General features: G+C 38.5%; 1 protein-coding gene across 1 annotated transcript; it reads left to right on the plus strand.

The window, feature by feature from the left end:
* The first annotated feature begins 6 nt into the window (after positions 1-6).
* Positions 7-18277, plus strand: GGNBP2 (gametogenetin binding protein 2). Its single transcript, XM_009891175.1, has 13 exons — positions 7-38; positions 3856-3936; positions 6009-6262; positions 7256-7354; positions 10504-10617; positions 12300-12509; positions 13522-13696; positions 14725-14919; positions 15584-15734; positions 15916-16041; positions 16124-16275; positions 16677-16925; positions 17633-18277. The coding sequence occupies exons 2-13, from the start codon at positions 3856-3858 to the stop codon at positions 17834-17836; spliced, it is 2010 nt and encodes a 669-aa protein (XP_009889477.1). The 5' UTR covers positions 7-38; the 3' UTR covers positions 17837-18277.

Here is an 18277-nt window from a genome sequence, read left to right on the forward strand (position 1 = left end):
AGAGGCAGATTCCCCTCTACATCGATGACACCCTCACGGTGAGTGCCCCGACCCCCGCTGTCCCCCCACCTGCCCTGTGCCGCCGTTCCCTGCCGAGGCCTTTCCTCCAGACGGGCCTCCTCCTTTGCTCCTGCAGCCTTAACCTGTGGGACTTCGCAACAGCCCTTAATGGGGCAACTTTTTTTTTTTTATTATTATTATTTTTATCTGATTCCCAGCTCTGAAAGCACGCAAACCGCATAATCAGAAAGTTATTGCTGTCTTGGGGCCTGCCCGTAACTTGTTTTCAAGTGGCAAGCGTGTTTCGGTGCCCAAGCCCAAACGTGGAGCAAAGCCGTTTTTCAGTTAATAAGGAAGGGAGCCATATTAACGTTAAAACCCAGGTTTACAGCTAGGTAATTATTATGCTCTTAAATAGGCGAGAAAAGGCTAAAGGTGTTTCTGAAAGCTTTGGCTTAAAGTGTAAGCATTATCGAATCTGTAATAATGTACTGCTATGTCTGCAGTAACAAATCAGAGTTTCCGTTTCAGTGTGTTATTCGGTATTGAAAAACATGGGGGTTTTGCCATTTCCAGAAGATTCAGTGGAAAATTTGAACTTAAAGCAGCTTGGAGGCTCTTTAGTGTCTTTTCCTCCTCACGTGTTTAGAGGAAGGCTCAGAAATTGCATCCTAGGTGAATACAGAGCAAATGGAAGAAAATTCTCTAACTAACCAGTTGCCATTTCTTTTAATTCTTAAAGTGTGAGAATGTCAGGTTGAAAATAAAATTGGACTTAGATAGTGTAATTTGGTATCTTAATTATTCGTATTTGATTTCTGTTGCTGTCAGTGGTGTGACAGTAATTGCTGCTACTATAAATGGTGTAAAACGTATGTGCTTTAAATTCCTAATCTCATGGTTTAGTATGGGAGAATGCCTGACTTGCATCAGCTAACTTGATCAACTTTGTAACGTAATTTCTTCCATCTTCCAGACCAAAACAACTGAGTATCTTCAGTTTCTTAACCCTCCACCCCACTGTTAAAGATTATGTCTCAATCCCATCTGTTTTTGTTACATTTGAAGAAAAGGGTCTTTGCTGTATTTTAGTTTTGATAGTTTTAAATGACGGCATATTATTAATTTACCAAACATCATCACTATTTTTTGACTTTTCATAGCCTATTACCTCTGGTTAACTGTGCTTGTAAATTAGGCAAAGTTTTCTTTTAAGTTGTCCAAAGCAAGAGCTAGCTCTCCTAGAGTGGTTGATTATCTGGAAACCCAGTGCTGTGTAAGAACAGTATAAGTTTGGGGGTTTTTGATGTCTTGGCCACGCCTTGAAAGTTATTTTGCCCCTCTGTGTAGTTTTAAGGTCTTAGATTTCTCTCTTTTTTTCTTCCCCCCACCCCGGTCTCCCTAATAAAAATTACCTATTAGTTTGTGTCAACTAGAAGACTTACCATGCTTGTTACCTTTGTTGTGTTTAATAGGTTGAGAGAGAGGGAGTGAAAATTTGGCTATACCAGGCATCAGGTAGATGGCTTCAACTGACCTGAAGTTCCATTTGTGGTTGAGTTCCAGAATTTAATGCCAGGGCCAAACTTTGTGCAATTGCACTGTATGGTTGCTATCCTTCTACTTTTTACACCAGAGGCAAGCCATACTCACGATTGAAGAGGTTCCTATAGCTGTACATCAGTTTTGTATCCATCTGGAGGAAAGGCATTTATGCAAGTGCAAGTCATCCTTACCATGAAGAAATCTTATCTCGGGTCCATTTTTTTTTTTCCATTCTGTTACTGTTGTTACAAAGTACTTGGATTTCTAGGTGGTTCTGGAGGCTTTTATTAAATAAATCTGCAGAAGCAAGTGAATGAACTCTCAGCTTCCTTGTCTCAGTCTTCTATAATTTATGTTTTAAATTCTTAATGAGAGCTATTGCAGGACATGCAGTTGTCTTTGAAACATAATTTTACATCTGCAGCATTATCTGTAAAAAAAAAAAAAAAAAAAAAAAAAAAAAAAATAGTGGTGTTTATTGATAGAAACTGGCTTCTGTTGACCTCTTTTAAAACTCAGATTTTAAAAATAATGGGACTGGAAGACTTCATCTATGCCATAAATCTAGAAATAGTGAATTGGTGATTGCAAATTAGTGAATGAATGGCCTATAATGCTCTGAAGCTTGTAACGTTGCTTTGTAGTAGCATAGAAAGCTGTTCAGGTGCAATGTGATACTGCTCCTCTAAATGAATTGTTCACCATCACACTTTTCTGCTTCTTATGGCTCAACTAGAAGTTTAAATATTTAACTCTTTTCATTTCTTAAAAAGCTTTTATAATTTCTAGGAGGCATTCCATTTGATGTGGTATTATGGGATTTTTTTCTTCCAGTGCAGAGTGTGATGGTGGTTGATGTTTAACCACTTAATAAAATCTCATCAGACACATGAATTAATTTAGCCTTTGATAATTTCACTCTGTTGTACAAAACACCTAAGGGTGTTGTCTGATAGTGGGAGATGAAGGTGAGGGGGGAAAAAAGTACGCAGATTTCTCTTTTCTCTGTTATTAGCAGATAGAGCTTTTATTTTTGCATGTAGCTCATTCCCCACAGAAACATCAGATTAGCAATGTAGGAAACCTGTAATTCTACAGCAAAAACTTGTGCTGCCGCTTGGTGTGTATGGGTCAGGGGCAAGGAAAACTGGAAAAGAAATGCATGAGAGGGCAGAATTGGCACTGACTGTAACGCTATTCTGCACCAAGATAAGGCACCTGTGCTAATGTTCCAATTCTGGCACATGTGAGATTGAAATATTGCCTTGCTTTCTGGCCTTAGAGAGTAGATGTTTATTTTGGAGCGATGTTGAGTGCCTGAAAAAGTAAATGTATGGGTTCTCTGGAGGTAGCATCAGCAATTACGAAGACAGCAGGGAATTCTGTCTTTTACTAGATGATTGAGGAATGGTGGAGGGAGGAAAAAGGATGCATCAGACAGTTGCATTTGGTGTTGATTGGTATTAGAGTTATTAACCAAAGTTGTTATTTTGTCTTTCAGATTTTTAAAGTGAGCTTTCAGTATTTATACTGATAAATTCTGTATTTCTCAGTTTCGACAAAGATGATCAACTAAGCCAGTCTTTATTAATTTTTCTAGTTGGCTTCATTTTTCTTCATGGTTGTAAAGTTGGATTTTTGGTTGAAAATTATTTTACTGGTTACCACTCTCACCCCCCAAGAAATTGCCCTTTTTTGTTGCTCAGTAATTGGAAAAGACATATTATTAATTACTTACAAGTAATCACATTGTTCTGTAGGCTTAACGTTTTACTTTCAGCCTCTTGAGAGTTGCAGCTGCAATCATACAAAACAAAGTATACCTTGGAGTACCTTGTTGGATTAATATGTTTTTAAATTAGCCTTTGAAGGAGTCTACTTGGTTATTAAACTGTTGTGACAGTTTCTTCATAGCTTTATAAATTGAGTTGGGCTGTTGAATCAATTTGGATCTCAGTGTGTTGAAGTACAGTTTTTTTTTTTAAACTGAAACAGGGTCTCAAGTCATGCAGATAGTGTAATATAAATATTGATGTTCCATCTAGCAACTTTTGCTTTCTCTGTAACAACTATTTGAGTTGCCATTTATGAGCTGCCGCTAGAACGTTATATTAGTGAAACATTTAGTTAATTTGCTGATACATTCACTATCTTAAACTGTTACTTTTATCCTTTCCCAAGCCAATAGTTACATGAAAAGAATGAGGTTTTAACATAATTTGTCTTATTTCCCACAAGAAAGTAAAATAAATTACTGCTCTGTTTGACTTTTTTTCTGAAAGCTTTTTTTTTTCCCCCCCTCTCATATAGATGGTGATGGAATTTCCTGATAACGTGCTAAACCTTGATGGACATCAGAATAACGGCGCACAATTAAAACAGTTCATTCAGGTAAATACACCCTTCTGTTTTTTAAGAAGGCCACATATTGGATCTTACTTTCCTTAAATTTGTGCTTTCGCTTCTCTAGGAGGTTGTCATTCCTGGAATGACTTAAAAGACACGTCCACACCTATGTGGTGCAATTATGTATTGGTACCAAGGTACACTGGGTGCATTCGTTTTCTGTATTTCACAGCACTTATACACTGTTGTTCTGTCAGGAGGTAATTGCTGCATATTTAGTTAGAATTGAAAACTTTTAAAAATAACGCATCTTCTGGACGCTGCCAATTTATACTTAATGGAAACTACAGTTTATAAATACATTTTGATTTTTGTTTTCCTGAATATTTTTGAACTGTATTTTCAAGTGGAAGCGTGCATTGCTTGAGATCAAATTCTTACGATTAGTACCATACCAAGATAGAATTAATGTGCCGGTTTATAGATTACACACAGTTGAATAGTGAGAGACGGTTTTGTGGTGCCCCTGAAGCTTTAATTATAGAAACTTATCTGCTAACACTCTGGCAAATAACTGTAGCACCGTAACACCTGTAGCAAATAAAAAAATCGTGCCACTTGATGTCTGAAGGAACAGGCCAGTTTGCTGATATGCAGCTTGAACGTCTTCGCTTGTGGTTTGACAGCGGCAGTTCAGATGTATGCTGCACATAAAGCATAGCTGTGTTGTGAAAATAGCTCGTTCCTGCTGTTGCTGTAACTGGTACTATTAATTACAGGAAAGAGGATTATTGCAGAGTGATATCATTTGTCAGATTATTTAATGTGCCTGCCTTTAAGAGTGCAAACCTTAAATGTTATCTGATAAGAGCTTTACTTTTCATAACGTGTATTACATAAAATCAGCTGAAAATATTTTCTCTTTTCAATTGATGTATTTACACATTTCATGTGATTTATTAGTTTTGCTATGTTGTACGGTCTTTTGTTTCTCTCCCCAGAAGTTGTGACAAGTCATTTCTACAGTAGGAGTGTTTAAGTGGCGTGATGCAACGATAAAACGGCAAATACTATAACGGAAAAATATTCCCTGGGAGGGTACCACTATGCTTGGAAAGCTGTACTTTGTATAACCAGGCAGAAAGGATAATTAATACACTGACAGACGTCTGCTTTTACAGATGATGTGGGAAAGTGCCAGACTGATAATCTAGGTGTAGATGTGTTGATTGGTGTGTGAGGAGGGGACTCTGTCTTCTGCATAGCTGTGCTGGTGGCAGTTCAGTGTTGATGAAGTCCAAGTGAGTAATTTAGCAGTTAAAAGAAGAAATAGAAGGGTACGAGCTTTTTGTGTGTGTATATGCCTGGATGTGTTTGAGAGAGGAACCAGGAGAATCTCCTAAAATTGTTTTTTGATGTAAGAAATGTTAGAAGGTGTTCTCTTTAATATTCTATTATTGGCACACATTGAAAGTTCACTACTGAAGTAAAATGTTTCACCCTGAATAGTAATGTGGGCTCTTTTTAATTTCAGGTAGTAGAATTGTAATGTGAAATGGCATTTAGCCTTCCAGGAAAAATATTGCTAAATTGCCTTGATCTGAACATTACAAGTTTGTTGTAAATGAGATTTCCATATATGCCAATGAGCGTCCAAGAATTTCCTTTCTATGTGTCAAAGATAAAATGAGTGTGAGTAGAATATGAAAACTTGCAGAGTTGTGAGGCGCTTTACTGAAACGTCTGTGCTGAGGTGGAGAGAAAAGGTCTTCCTGATAAGGACAGGGAGGTGTGCCACTTGTTTGGAAGCAGCATTTGCTGGTTTGAGTGGTAGGAGGAGGGAACAAGAGGAGAAAAATATTTGCTTCTTTCCAGGGAGCAGACTGTAAGACTTGAAGCAGGATTGCTCCTATGATATTAGCAAGTGTGGTTTTGTTCATACAGTAAGTATTTTAAGTGATCTACAGTAAGACAGTGACCTGAAACTCTGAGCACTGCACAGTTTCCACAAGTGTATTTTGATAAGGAAATGCCGTTGAAGGCAAAAAAATCTTGAATGGTTTAAGATCTGTGTTTGTTTATTTATTTTAATTATTTTATGCCTTGTTCTTTTTTAGAGACATAGCATGCTTAAACAGCAGGATCTAAATATTGCCATGATGGTGACATCGCGTGAAGTTCTGAGTGCACTTTCTCAGCTGGTCCCGTGTGTCGGCTGCCGTCGTAGCGTGGAACGTCTGTTTTCTCAGCTTGTTGAGTCTGGAAATCCAGCACTTGAGCCCCTAACCGTAGGGCCAAAGGGGGTTCTTTCTGTAACTCGAAGCTGTATGACTGATGCAAAGAAGCTTTACACACTGTTTTATGTGCACGGGTAAGTTAGACCCACAGCTGTCTTAAAACTGCTTAGATGATAATAATAATCTGGGGAAAAGGGAAGCTACTTTCTGTGCGTTTGGCTTTGCAGCTTTCTTGTTGGTGATACTGAATTGTCGCAAGTTTGAATCTTACAGTACATACTTGTCTTTTACAGCCGTGTTAAACTAGTTATTTCGTAAATGGGGAAAAAAAACAAACCGAAGAGACCTCGTGTCATCAGTTGAAATGCCGTGATTGCAATTGAAGGATACCAATATTAAAATGTTTAGTCATTAATCTGAAATAGGCATTGTGGGTTTTTCATTATCTCTGGAAGAAGAGTGTTTCTTCGCCCCACTACTTTGCATGGAAAAAAATAAAATAAAAATTAACAGCCCCACCACCACCACACCCCCTAAAAACCCAAACCAAACCTTTTCTGCTCTTGGGTAGAAAGGTAACAGTGAGAAAGTGAAAGCTCCTGGGTTTGGCTAGCACAATAAATAGCCTCAGTGCCGTTTGTTTCTCAGCTGTCAGCGGACCAAACAGTGACTGCTCGCCACAGTGTGCCTTTGCCTTCCAGTTGGCTTCAGCTCACTCTAATTCTTGCTCCAGTTAGCAGGCCAGTGAGGAGCAGGAAAGGTTAGTGCAGAGCTGGGGATACTGAGATTCGGCGGGTGAGGCAGTGTAACTTGATAAAGTGGTTGTAGTGGTTCCCTGCACGTTTGAAACAGGGGTCATTGCTTGAGGTCTGTTACTTATGAAGTTATGCAATAGCTTTTTAAGTTGTGGGTTGTCTTTATCTTGCTTGCTAGGATTTGTCTGGAAATCTGTACTGTATTCCTTGTGTACTGCAGGGTTGTATGTCATAAAAAGTAAAAATGGGGAACAGGAGGAAAGTTTTAGATTTAATGTTTGTGAGCGTACTTGTTTCTGATACGTGAGCTGAACTTCAAAATTTCTCTGGATGACTGTGTTTTCAGAACACTAAGTTACCTTTTTTCCGTAGGTCCAAACTGAATGATATGATTGATGCAATTCCCAAAAGTAAGAAGAACAAGAGATGTCAATTACACTCCCTGGACACACACAAACCAAAACCTTTGGGGTAAGTTTGTGTTGAACATGCATAATTCGATCTAAAATATTTTAAGGAACCAAACTATTGATAGTAATTTATTTTTAAGCACTGAGATCAATTCTCACGCCGTTATCTGTTTGCCAGAGTAGTAATCTCCAAGCTATTTGCATTATAGTAGACCCAAATAGTTGTGGGGGAGAGGAACAGAGGCACCCAGGAGTTTTGGTGTGTTGTAGGGCATAAGCCTTTCTCCGTAGGTTTTCATAAGGAGGTTGTTAGCCCTTTCTTGTGCAGTAAGAGCGATGGTCTTACTGGTAGGATGCTTAATACTTTGCCCACTGCCCTTGCTCACGCTTTGACTGGACAAGACTGGTGCTGTAAGGTCTTCTGCCCTCCCAGTGTAAGGTCTGTTCTCCTTCCTCAGTGTGAGAGTTGTCCCTCTGCCCTTTGTCAGAGCGCCGTAAGGCAACCGCCGATGCTTTCCTATGAAGTTTAAGGCTACTATATGAAATCAGCTGTTTCCCAGAAATTGCTTGTTAGATCTAGCTGCTCCATTTTTGCCTCTTGGATTTTGGGTCTTTTACTTGGTGGTGGGGTGTTTTGCCTTGTTTTTGTTGTGGGTTTTTTTTTGTATAAAAATATCTATGTTTAATTTCAAAACCAGTTGCCAAAATGCAACTTGGCCATTATGAACCAGCGCTCTCTGATGCGCTTTTCATATCTTGTCTGACATAACTTGGAATATAGTCTGCTCAGGGCATGGACGGCTTCTGCATTGTGATATACGCAATGCTCTAAAAAGGCAAACTGGTTTCCGTGCTCTACACCAAAACGATCAGCAGTTTTTCTCACATTGGCTTGAAAGGGTATGTACTAAACAAATATACAACATTTTGCATGGGATTATTAAAAGTGCCTTGCACAACTATTAATAAAGGGCTTTATTGTGATTGGGCTGCAGGGTTAAAACTAGAACTCTGTAAAATGTATTTTCTCAAAATGTGACAGCACGTTTTGAATACAGCAGCGAAAAAGATGGATATATGCCTCTGTGTCTTGAAGCTGAAATGGTTTATTCCAGCTGGTTAACCAGAAAAACACTCCCTGTAAATGTGTTGTGGATTTTGGGGGGGTTTCTTGTTTGTGGGGTGATTTTTATTTTTATTTGTTTTTATATGATGACCAATAAATTTTACTACTATGCTCAGTTGGAGTGTCCAGGACCTTTTTTAAGTCAGTTGTGTTCGGCTTCTGGTGAAGCATACAACCTGTGAGAGCTTGATTGGGGTTTCTAGTTACAGGATGTATATTTTTCTATGCAGACTCGGGTCTCTTTGGGTTTAGATAAATCTCTTGAGACACTAGGCATGTGGAATTTGACACTTGATTTTTACTTGTGCTGCTTGAGGATAGTGGTAGCTAATAATTATCTCCTATTATATTTTGGTTACAGGCCTTTCATATAATTAGTTTAAAGCTTATGTTACACAAGCAAAAGATAATGGCGATACAGGGGTATATTTTTTAAAAATAAACTAAATTCAAAGCATTATGAAAATTTAAATTTTTTTTGCCTTTTTTTTTTTTGTAAGATTAATCTTTTCTATGAAAGAACATAGATCATGGAACCTGCATTTACTATTTTGGCAAGGCAGAACAATTCTGAAACTGAATGATTAGAAAGGAAAAGGCTGCCTTTAATTCCTCAATTCATGGTGGAATAAATCCCCTTGGTATTTTGAATGCTGGCATGTTAATAGGGAGTATGTGGAAGAGCAGTATTTTAATATCTTACAAGTAAAGTTTTTCAGCTTTATCTAATAACGTGGCTTGTGGACAATCAGTGCAGTTTGAAGAAACATGGCTTGCTTGCTCTCTGCTTGCACAGTCGATACCCGTTTGTTATGCTACAGAAGCGATCGGGGTGTATCAATACTGGTATTTCTCCAAATAAATCCTGCTGCCTTGAGTGGAAGCAAATAGGCTAACAGCCTAGATGTGGAGGCGTCAAATAGAATTGTCTTACAGAACAAATCTTATTTATCAACTTAGAGCTTCTGCTTTACTTCATTACAAGAAACGTCTTCAGATGAGTTGGTTAGGCATTTTATACACGCAGAAAAGGCTTTGAATTGCAATTGTGTGTTTAATTATACAAGTTACGTAACTAGCTAATACCACTTGAGAGTTACTTGACGTCCTCAGTTTCAATGTGCCTGGTTTATGGCTACGCGGTTTCATTTGGGGCTAAGGAGCATTTTAACCTCTAATAGATGCAAGCCGTATGATCTGGCAAACCAGATAATAGCATACAGAAATACTCTCGAGGAGCTAATTATTAAGTAGGAGTGCTTTTTCCCCTGTTTTCTTGCTCTGTTGTATCCATACATGAGCTTAAACAGAAATGACCGTTCTGATAAAATGTCAAGTGTCGGCAAGCCTGTAAGTAAACATGACTTGCTATTTGAAGTTTGTTCTTTGCTCCGTAAGTGTACTTTCAGCATATCCAAACATGTGTTATAAAGCATTGGATTTTTTCTAACAAATTCTGGAAATTTAATGTAAAGTGTTTTATGGTTTCTTAGGGTGGTAGATGTTTGGAAGTTTGTTGGGTTTTTTTGTTTTGCTTTTTTTCTTTGAGTTTTTGTTTTGTTTTTGAGTAAGTTGTTATATGAAATTTAATCTGCCAGAAGTATTAAAACCGGTATATGTTTATACTTAAGGTAATATTCTGAAAAATGGCTACTGACTTCCAGCTGTTACTATGAATCCGGGTTTATAAACATAGACAACAAAATTTGTATCTCATGTCTGACCCTACCTTTACTGGAAATTAAGGCTTAGCTTAAAAAGGATTCAAAGTAAATTAAGGAACATGGTAGCATTTTCATAGCATTTGTTTAGGAAGATTAGTTCATAATATATGTGGTATAGGTTTAAAAAAAGTGTTTTTTAATACTGTGTGACAGTGAAGGGAGAAGTAGCGCACTCAGTACAGAGAAATTAAGTGCAGATAAGAGACATAGTGAAGACAGAAGGAAGGCGAGCAAGTGTAGCATCACTTTCCACTGTGGACCTTTCCAGGGAGCAGTCAGGTAAACCAGCACTGCTTTATTTTGCTTCTTTTCTAAACCTTGAACAGCATAACGTACATTTTTTTTTGTTATGATTTGCAGGGGTTGTTGGATGGATGTGTGGGAGCTCATGTCCCAGGAATGCAGGGATGAAGTAGTTTTAATTGACTCTAGTTGTCTTTTAGAAACATTAGAAACCTATCTACGAAAACACAGGTATGTTAAAAGAACAAATACAAACCTTCATTTTCAAGAATACATGCTGTTTGGGTTTGTTTTTTTTTCAAATCAAAATGTATATACAGTTGACACAATGTTTAAAAGTGTAGAGGGTTCTTCTGATACCCTTCTAAAACTTAAGCTTAAGAACTGTGCCAGATTGCATTGTAACAGTTGATGAGAAGATGGTGAAATGTTCTCTGTGTTTTACCTCTTGTTCCGAGTTGTGGTTGGGGAAATGCGGAGACCTCAGATGCAGTCATAGCTACTTGTCTGAATTTTCTTTGGTTAGGATTAAATTATGGTTTACAATTTGATGTATTAAAACGGTGTATATTTGTTCACTCTTTCACAAGTAGCCTACTCTGTTTGGGACTATGCCTTCTTTTAGGCTTTTGGGGAGTATGTGCAATTTCAAAATAATGTGAACTAAACTAATAGAAGCAGATTTTGGGCTCGGTGTTGCTTGTAAATCACTGTTTTAAAACAGTTGTTTATGACTTCGTAGTGCTAGTGCTATTAAGTCTCTCTTCCAGGAGAAAAAAAATAGGCCACTAAATTATTGTTGCATGTGTACGGTAGCTACCACACTGATTAAAAAGTTTTCGTTTGCAGTAGTCTCAAGGTTCTGATACAAACTGGGGGGGCACAGATGGGTGTGGGGGTGGTGGTGGTGTGGAAATAACACTTTGGAAACAAAATAACTTTAATCTCCTGTGACATTAAACATGGTGTTGGCAGCGTTCCTGATGCTAACCTGCAATAATATTACTGTTTTCTTTCCTTTCACCACAGAAACTAGCCAGTTATCATAGTTCTATCAAACATCAAAATATGTTTGACTTAGTGTTGTCAAGTGACTGGGCAAACTAGGAAAGGGAAAAACACCGTGCAGAGATGGCGTGAAGAGCCAACTTTTCGAGCTGAAATGTGAGCAGCTTGTCTGACTTGCATTTTTAGAATAATACAGTGAGAGGTTTTGTAGCTTCTTGAAGATTACTCCTCTTATAAAATAGAATTAGCTTAATTTGGTTGTGTTTTAATTATAACAGACTTCATAACTGTACTCTTCTCCTACTAGTTATCTCAGCTATCACATGATTAAATTGAATACTTTGTATTGTAAATAAACCTTGTTTGGCTACCTGTGCAGTAATCTAACAATTCAAAATATGTTTAAAGGTGCTTGTAGTGGAAACATCGCTCTTATACAGCAGGCAACAGAGGAAACTTTTTTCTTACTGGTTATCACTAGAGTATACTTTAAATAATTGCTATAAAGTGACTTGGAGTGTGTCACTTGAGGAATTTTGTCCTGGCTTATACTAATGATTCAGTTTGTTTACTGTTAGATTTCTGATCTTTGAACAAGTATGGAACTGCATATCCATATAGGAATTTCTTTATATTAGCAATTAGCTTGATTTGTGCCTTGGAGCATGACAGTTGATCTCCAGCCTCGTAATGTATGACAGGTACTATAATACATACAGTAAACTTACGTGGCTTACAGCCAAAGGCTTCCTGTTTTACCTTTTGAAGTAACATAAACCTTACGTGACCTAGTTTAAATATAGCGTGCACTATTAAATATCTCAATATAGTATAACTTAGACTAAGCGTGTCTAAATTTCTGCTTGAATAAGAATTCAGTTCTGTTATGTTCTGTTCTGACCCAGGTTTTGCACTGACTGCAAAAATAAAGTACTTCGGGCTTACAATATTCTTATTGGCGAGCTAGACTGCAGCAAAGAAAAGGGCTACTGCGCTGCACTTTACGAGGGTCTGCGTTGCTGTCCCCACGAACGTCATATACATGTATGCTGTGAAACAGATTTCATCGCGCACCTATTGGGTCGAGCCGAACCAGAGTTCGCAGGAGGGTATGAGTATGTAATTTGCTAGAGTGGGCTATCTAGCGCTTTGCTTCTTTATTTTATTATTGACTGTATTTTGCAAAAGTGATTTTTGCCTCCTTGCTGCATAATAAACCTCTAAATGTAAATATTCATATTGAAGTAGACTTTCAAGATAGCGCTTTGAAGTAGCGAAGATTTTATACGTGCTTTTGACTTTAAAGTGCATTTAACTCTGAAGGCAAGACTGAAGGAAATTGCCAAATGTCTGGTTCATTTGTTCACTCACCAGGGCTGCCTGCTTTTCCATTGAGGTGTTCAGAATATGCGAAATAGAAAGAGAACCTTGGTTGACAGTTTTGCCAAATGCCAAGTGTTCAATTTAATTTTGTCACTGTTTTTATATCATATTGATTTCTGATCGTGTTTTAGCATCATAAAATCTTGCAATGAAAAATACAATTTCAAGCTCAGTATCTTTAGAGCTCAATCTAAACTGTTTGATTAGGAGGGTAAATCCTTTATAATGATTTTCCTTTAATTGATGGTAGATGCAGATTAGTACTGAAATATTTTTACTTTGTACGGTAAGTAATGTATAAACTTCTATGCGTGTTTATTCAGCTTCAGTTAACTGACGCGTAAATGTCTAGGAAGCTGAAATATTTGCTATATAAACTAAATACAAATTCTAGGAAACCAAAGAATGGCTGCATCTCTTTGGCATTAAAACTCTGCTGATCGCTCCTAGTAGGAGCGAGCAGACTGCTCGGGCACCACCTCCAGAAGTCCCAGGTGGGAAGGCATAGTGCTGCTTAACAGTGCCGTGCACAGGTTAACGTCTCAGGAGTGGAGTGGTGGTTTTGACCTGGTCCTTTCTATTTTGCATCCGCATGCAGCACAGCAGAACTCGATTTGAAACGCTGCTCATGCAAACGTATCTTCAGTTGTACATAAAGAAAACACGTCGCTGAACTGCTTTGATCTCTTGGTAGACTTCCAGCTACTTTAACCGTACTATACTTTGGTTTGACTCTTCCTTTAGACGGAGAGAAAGGCACGCTAAGACAATAGACATAGCCCAAGAAGAAGTTTTGACCTGCCTGGGTATTCATCTTTATGAAAGATTACACCGAATCTGGCAAAAGTTGCGGGCTGAGGAACAAACATGGCAGATGCTTTTTTACCTCGGCGTTGATGCTTTACGCAAAAGCTTTGAGGTAAAAATCAAATTTCATCTAACTTGTATTTGAATCGCTGTAGTGACTGTGTGCGTTTTCACTAAAATAATTTTTCTGCTTTCTACTAACGTTGGGCTGGAAGGAGCGTCAGGGGCGTTGCATTTGATGCCTTGTTCACCGCAGTTGTGTAATGTCGGTGCACAGCACAAGGGAGTTGCATTGCAGTGCAAAGTCTGCTGCAACATAAAAGGTCGAGTCTTGCTTTTACTTTCCAAGCTGCGTGTTACAGTACGCTGGATCTTCTGTGTTTTTAATTCACAGTGAAGGTACTTCTGGTAGCATTTAAAGAAGCTCTGGCTACAACAGGTTTTATTTGGCCTATTAGTAACAATGGAGCACGTGCTTTTGAATTACAAACAACTGCTAACTCTTACATTCAGTGGGCTCCAAATGCACTCTGTAATCCTGTGGGATTTTGAACTTCTGACAGAACTCCATGCAATTCCTTTAACGTATGCCAATAGTATACTTCTCCTTCGGGATGACGTAGATCTTTTTTGTTCTGTTTATCTTCTGTTCATAATGACTGTTCTCTCCAAAAACTTCTAAAACATCAGAGGAGGAGGAGGAACAAAATCAGTTTGGGAAAGATCATACTGGAACCCCAATCTAGTTAGTTCTTGGGGTTTTTTTTTTTTTACAAGTAATTTTTTTAAAGACTTACAATGCTATGGAAGTGGCATTGGTCTGGGTACACTTTGGCATTTTTGTTGGGTTTTGTATTGATGTTTTTTTAGTCTAGTACGCTATGGTGTTGAAAATCTATTTACATTGTAAAACTCAGGTGGTGACACTGGTATGCAAGGTTGGCTGTGGGTTTGAAGTACAGAACTGTGACTGTAATCTGACTAAATCAGGATAGGCGTTTTTCTTCTTTCATCAATAGTTGTGTTGCTGTGACTTTATTATAACAAGAACTTGCCAGCTATTTTCCTCCTCCTCTTTTATAAATGTAAAAGCTTGAATTGAGTTAACATCTATAAATAGCTCTAACCTCTTACAAACAGATGGCTGTGGAAAAAGTGCAAGGTATTAGTCGATTGGAACAGCTCTGTGAAGAATTTTCAGAAGAAGAAAGAGTGCGAGAGCTTAAACAAGAGAAAAAACGCCAAAAACGAAAGAACAGACGGAAAAATAAGTGTGTGTGTGAGATCCCTACTCCTTTGCAGGCAACAGAAGAGAAGGAAATAAATCAAGCAAAGGTAAACACTGATAGCTGTGGCTCTCTGCTGGTGTTGAATAACTAGACTTCTAATTTGGTGCTTCATTCATCAGCTCACTGTTCCGTGTTGGAATTCTTCAGAGGTCTTTACAATATTTCAGTTTTGGGAACTCGTTTTTGATCGCTAGTGGAATTTAATACTTTTTCACATTAGTACAATCTTTTTGGAAAGTAGTTGCCTGGAACTCCATAGCTTTGGAGGGTTTGGGCATGGTGATTTTTTTTTGGTTTGGTTTTTTTTTTAAATAAAATCCTAAATCTAGGGGGTCAGGTTATGCTAGAATATTTTCCAACTATCTTTTCTTAAAGATCACTTAGAATATGGGGATTCCAATGCTAGTTGCAGACAATTACCATTAAATTGTGGGGGAGGGGAAAGTTTTAATTGACTAAGTAAGTGCAATAATTATTCGACATCTCTTGCCTGAGCTGAATGGGCTAGCTGTAGGTTGTATTATTGTCGGAAAGGTAGGTTGGGTTTTTTTTTGTTTCCAGTTGTCTTGTGCTTGTGAAGAATTATAAGCAGTGCTGTGGCTGTTATCAGTCAGCGTCAGCTGGTTTTGCTTGTGGAAGGAGTACCCTTTGTAAAGATGCTGGCTGAGCTACTTTCAGTGCTTGCAAGTGTTGTTTGCTTTTGTTTTAAGGAAAATTCGAACTTCACGGAAAGTAGTTGCAAAGCCTGCGGTAGCACCGAAGAAGCTAACAATTGTGTAGAAGTAATTGTTACTAATGAAAGCACTTCTTGCACCTGTCCTAGTAGCGGTACCCTATTAGGTTCACCTAAAATCAAGAAAGGTACGTTAAAATGTCATTATTTTTCATTTTAAAAAACGTGTACCATGTGTGGGGTAAACAGTGCTTAGCTATTTTTTAAAAATACTTTTTTTTTTCTTTAAGAATTCTTCTTTGTTAGAGGCATAACAAAAGAATAAGTAACAGCAGTTACAGATTACCATACCTTTTCACTTCATCTCAGGTTTATCTCCACACTGTAATGGTAGCGATTGTGGCTACTCGTCCAGCATGGAGGGCAGCGAAACAGGATCTCGAGAGGGATCAGATGTGGCCTGCACTGAAGGGATTTGCAACCATGACGAAAATGGTAGGTCTGGTAAGAACACAATACTGGTTTAGTGTCCACAACACTTAACATATCTGAGAAGAAAATTCCCCGTCTTTTGCAGGAGATGATTCATGTGTCCATCGCTGTGACGACAAAGAGGAGGATGGAGATAGCTGTGTGGAATGTTGGGCTAATTCGGAAGAGAATAACACAAAAGGCAAAAACAAAAAGAAGAAAAAGAAAAGTAAAACTTTGAAGTGTGAGAATGAACATGTAAGGAACATAGCTATTCCAGAATGCTGCTTTAAATGCATGCATTTCAAAGTTCTTGCAAAAGTATTTCAGATTTTGATTGTGACTAATGCAGTAAATGGGGTAACAAGGGTCTTCTGTTACCTCCCCACCCACGGAAGTGGAGCTCCTTCCTGGTATAGGCTGTAGAAGAAGGAGTCTCTTCTCTCCTGTGTTCCTACGCATGTGTGCTTTTGGGTACTCTCCGTGAATTAACGTGCCGTTCCCCCCTCCTCCCCAGGCACACATATTAAAAAAAACGTATATCCTTGCTCTCCTTTTGAACTTTTTCCTTTCCTCTTTCCCTCCTGTTTCCATCTGAAACTTGAATGTTTTGGGTTTAACACTGCTAGAAGTTCATTACAGGCTATTTTCCATTTTAGATTCAGAAACTTGGAAGCTGTATGGCAGATCCGGGTAACAGAGAGACCTCAGGAAATCTCATGCACACAGAGTTTCATTGTGACAAGACCAAAGACACACATGCTGCAAGCTGCTGTAGCTCAGAAAAAAGCGGGCAGCAGTTGCCTTGGTTTGAGCATATGAAAAACGTGTCACAGTTTGCAGAACCTACAGAAATGTCACTTGTTCCTGATACTGGAAAAGGTGCCAAGAGCTTAGTGGAACTCCTTGTAAGTAACCGCTTACTTTGAATTTTAGGTTGTAGCGCACTGCTTTAAATCCTTGGGATTGAGGATGGGGTTTAGAACTCAAATCCCAGTGAAGAACTGTTACAAGAGAGAATGTAACTGCCACTAAAATTCGTAGCTTACTCTCCCAGCGTTTCATTTGTGTGCTTGTGCGTGTTCTCTGTAAAGTGTATAACTGGGATGCTTTGCAGAGGAGGAGAGATTGCCCGTCACTGGAATGCAAGTGACGGAACTTGTATTATAAGTGTTCATTATCAAGGATTGTATTATTCCATAAAATGAAGCGTGCATTATTGCTGCCTTCATGCCTCAAATATTACTTCCCACTGCCCTTGGACAACTTTCTGCTCTCTCCCTTTCCTTCCCTTCTCTTCCTTCCCCTTGCTTTACATCCTTTTTCTTCTTTTCCTTTTTTATTTTAACCTCTGATAAAAGCCATCCTCTTCCAATGGAAACGTGCTAAGAGACTGACGCTTATTCTGGCAGGTGTCCTGGCTGTGCAGGCTGCCGCTTACCCCGAGCAGTGTGGGAGCGGGGCGGTGGGTGGGCCAGCCAAGCCCTGCGGGGTCGTGGCACGCAGGCTGTGTCTGTCTGCAGAGCAACTGCGGAGAAGGCGCGCAATTGCAGGAGGGGTGCGCGGCACGGGAAGGGCAATGCTTGAGTTCTTAAACGCCTGTTTTCATCTACAGGATGAGTCTGAATGCACTTCTGATGAGGAAATCTTTATCTCACAAGATGAAATACAGTCCTTTATGGCAAACAACAAATCTTTTTACAGCAATAGAGAACAATACCGACAGCATCTGAAGGAGAAATTTAATAAATACTGCCGCTTAAATGATCACAAGGGGCCCATTTGTAACGGTTGGTTGACAACGGCTGGAGCGAACTAAATACAATAACGTAGCTCTGTCTTTCACTGAAATTCTCAACATGACTACTGCGCCTTCTCTTTCAAAAACTTAATTTAGTGACTTATGGCAAAGTTTTATCTTAAATTAATGTGATTCGTTTTTTCTTGGGTTTTTGGGGAGGCTGGTGGAGGTGATTTCATTAATTTTGTTCTTTCTTCAGGCTTGTATCTTTAGTTGAGTAGCTGTGCAAGCCTCTCTTATAATTTAAGCCATCTCTTTTCATTAAATGTTTCTCTTACTGTGAGACTTACAAAAAGCAAACTAGTGGCAAAGTAATGTTGTACCTATAATTCTGTACAGAATGACAATGAGCTGAATATAAGATTTTACAAAGTAGACATCCATTTGCAAAATGTTTTGGATGTAATATGTTAAAGCGCAATGTGCAAAATTTAAATAAAGAATATTTATTAATATGCA

This window comes from Charadrius vociferus, unplaced genomic scaffold, assembly GCF_000708025.1.
Source record: "Charadrius vociferus isolate BGI_N301 unplaced genomic scaffold, ASM70802v2 scaffold239, whole genome shotgun sequence".
NCBI classification, from domain to species: Eukaryota; Metazoa; Chordata; class Aves; order Charadriiformes; family Charadriidae; genus Charadrius; species Charadrius vociferus.

What these genes read in the sequence shown, in the direction of transcription:
- GGNBP2 (XM_009891175.1), top strand. Translation starts at nt 3,856, where the DNA reads ATGGTGATGGAATTTCCTGATAACGTGCTAAACCTTGATGGACATCAG. An exon ending in AGGAAATAAATCAAGCAAAG is followed by an intron (nt 14,920 to 15,583) that starts GTAAACACTGAT and finishes TTTTGTTTTAAG; the next exon opens with GAAAATTCGAACTTCACGGA. An exon ending in TTCACCTAAAATCAAGAAAG is followed by an intron (nt 15,735 to 15,915) that starts GTACGTTAAAAT and finishes ACTTCATCTCAG; the next exon opens with GTTTATCTCCACACTGTAAT.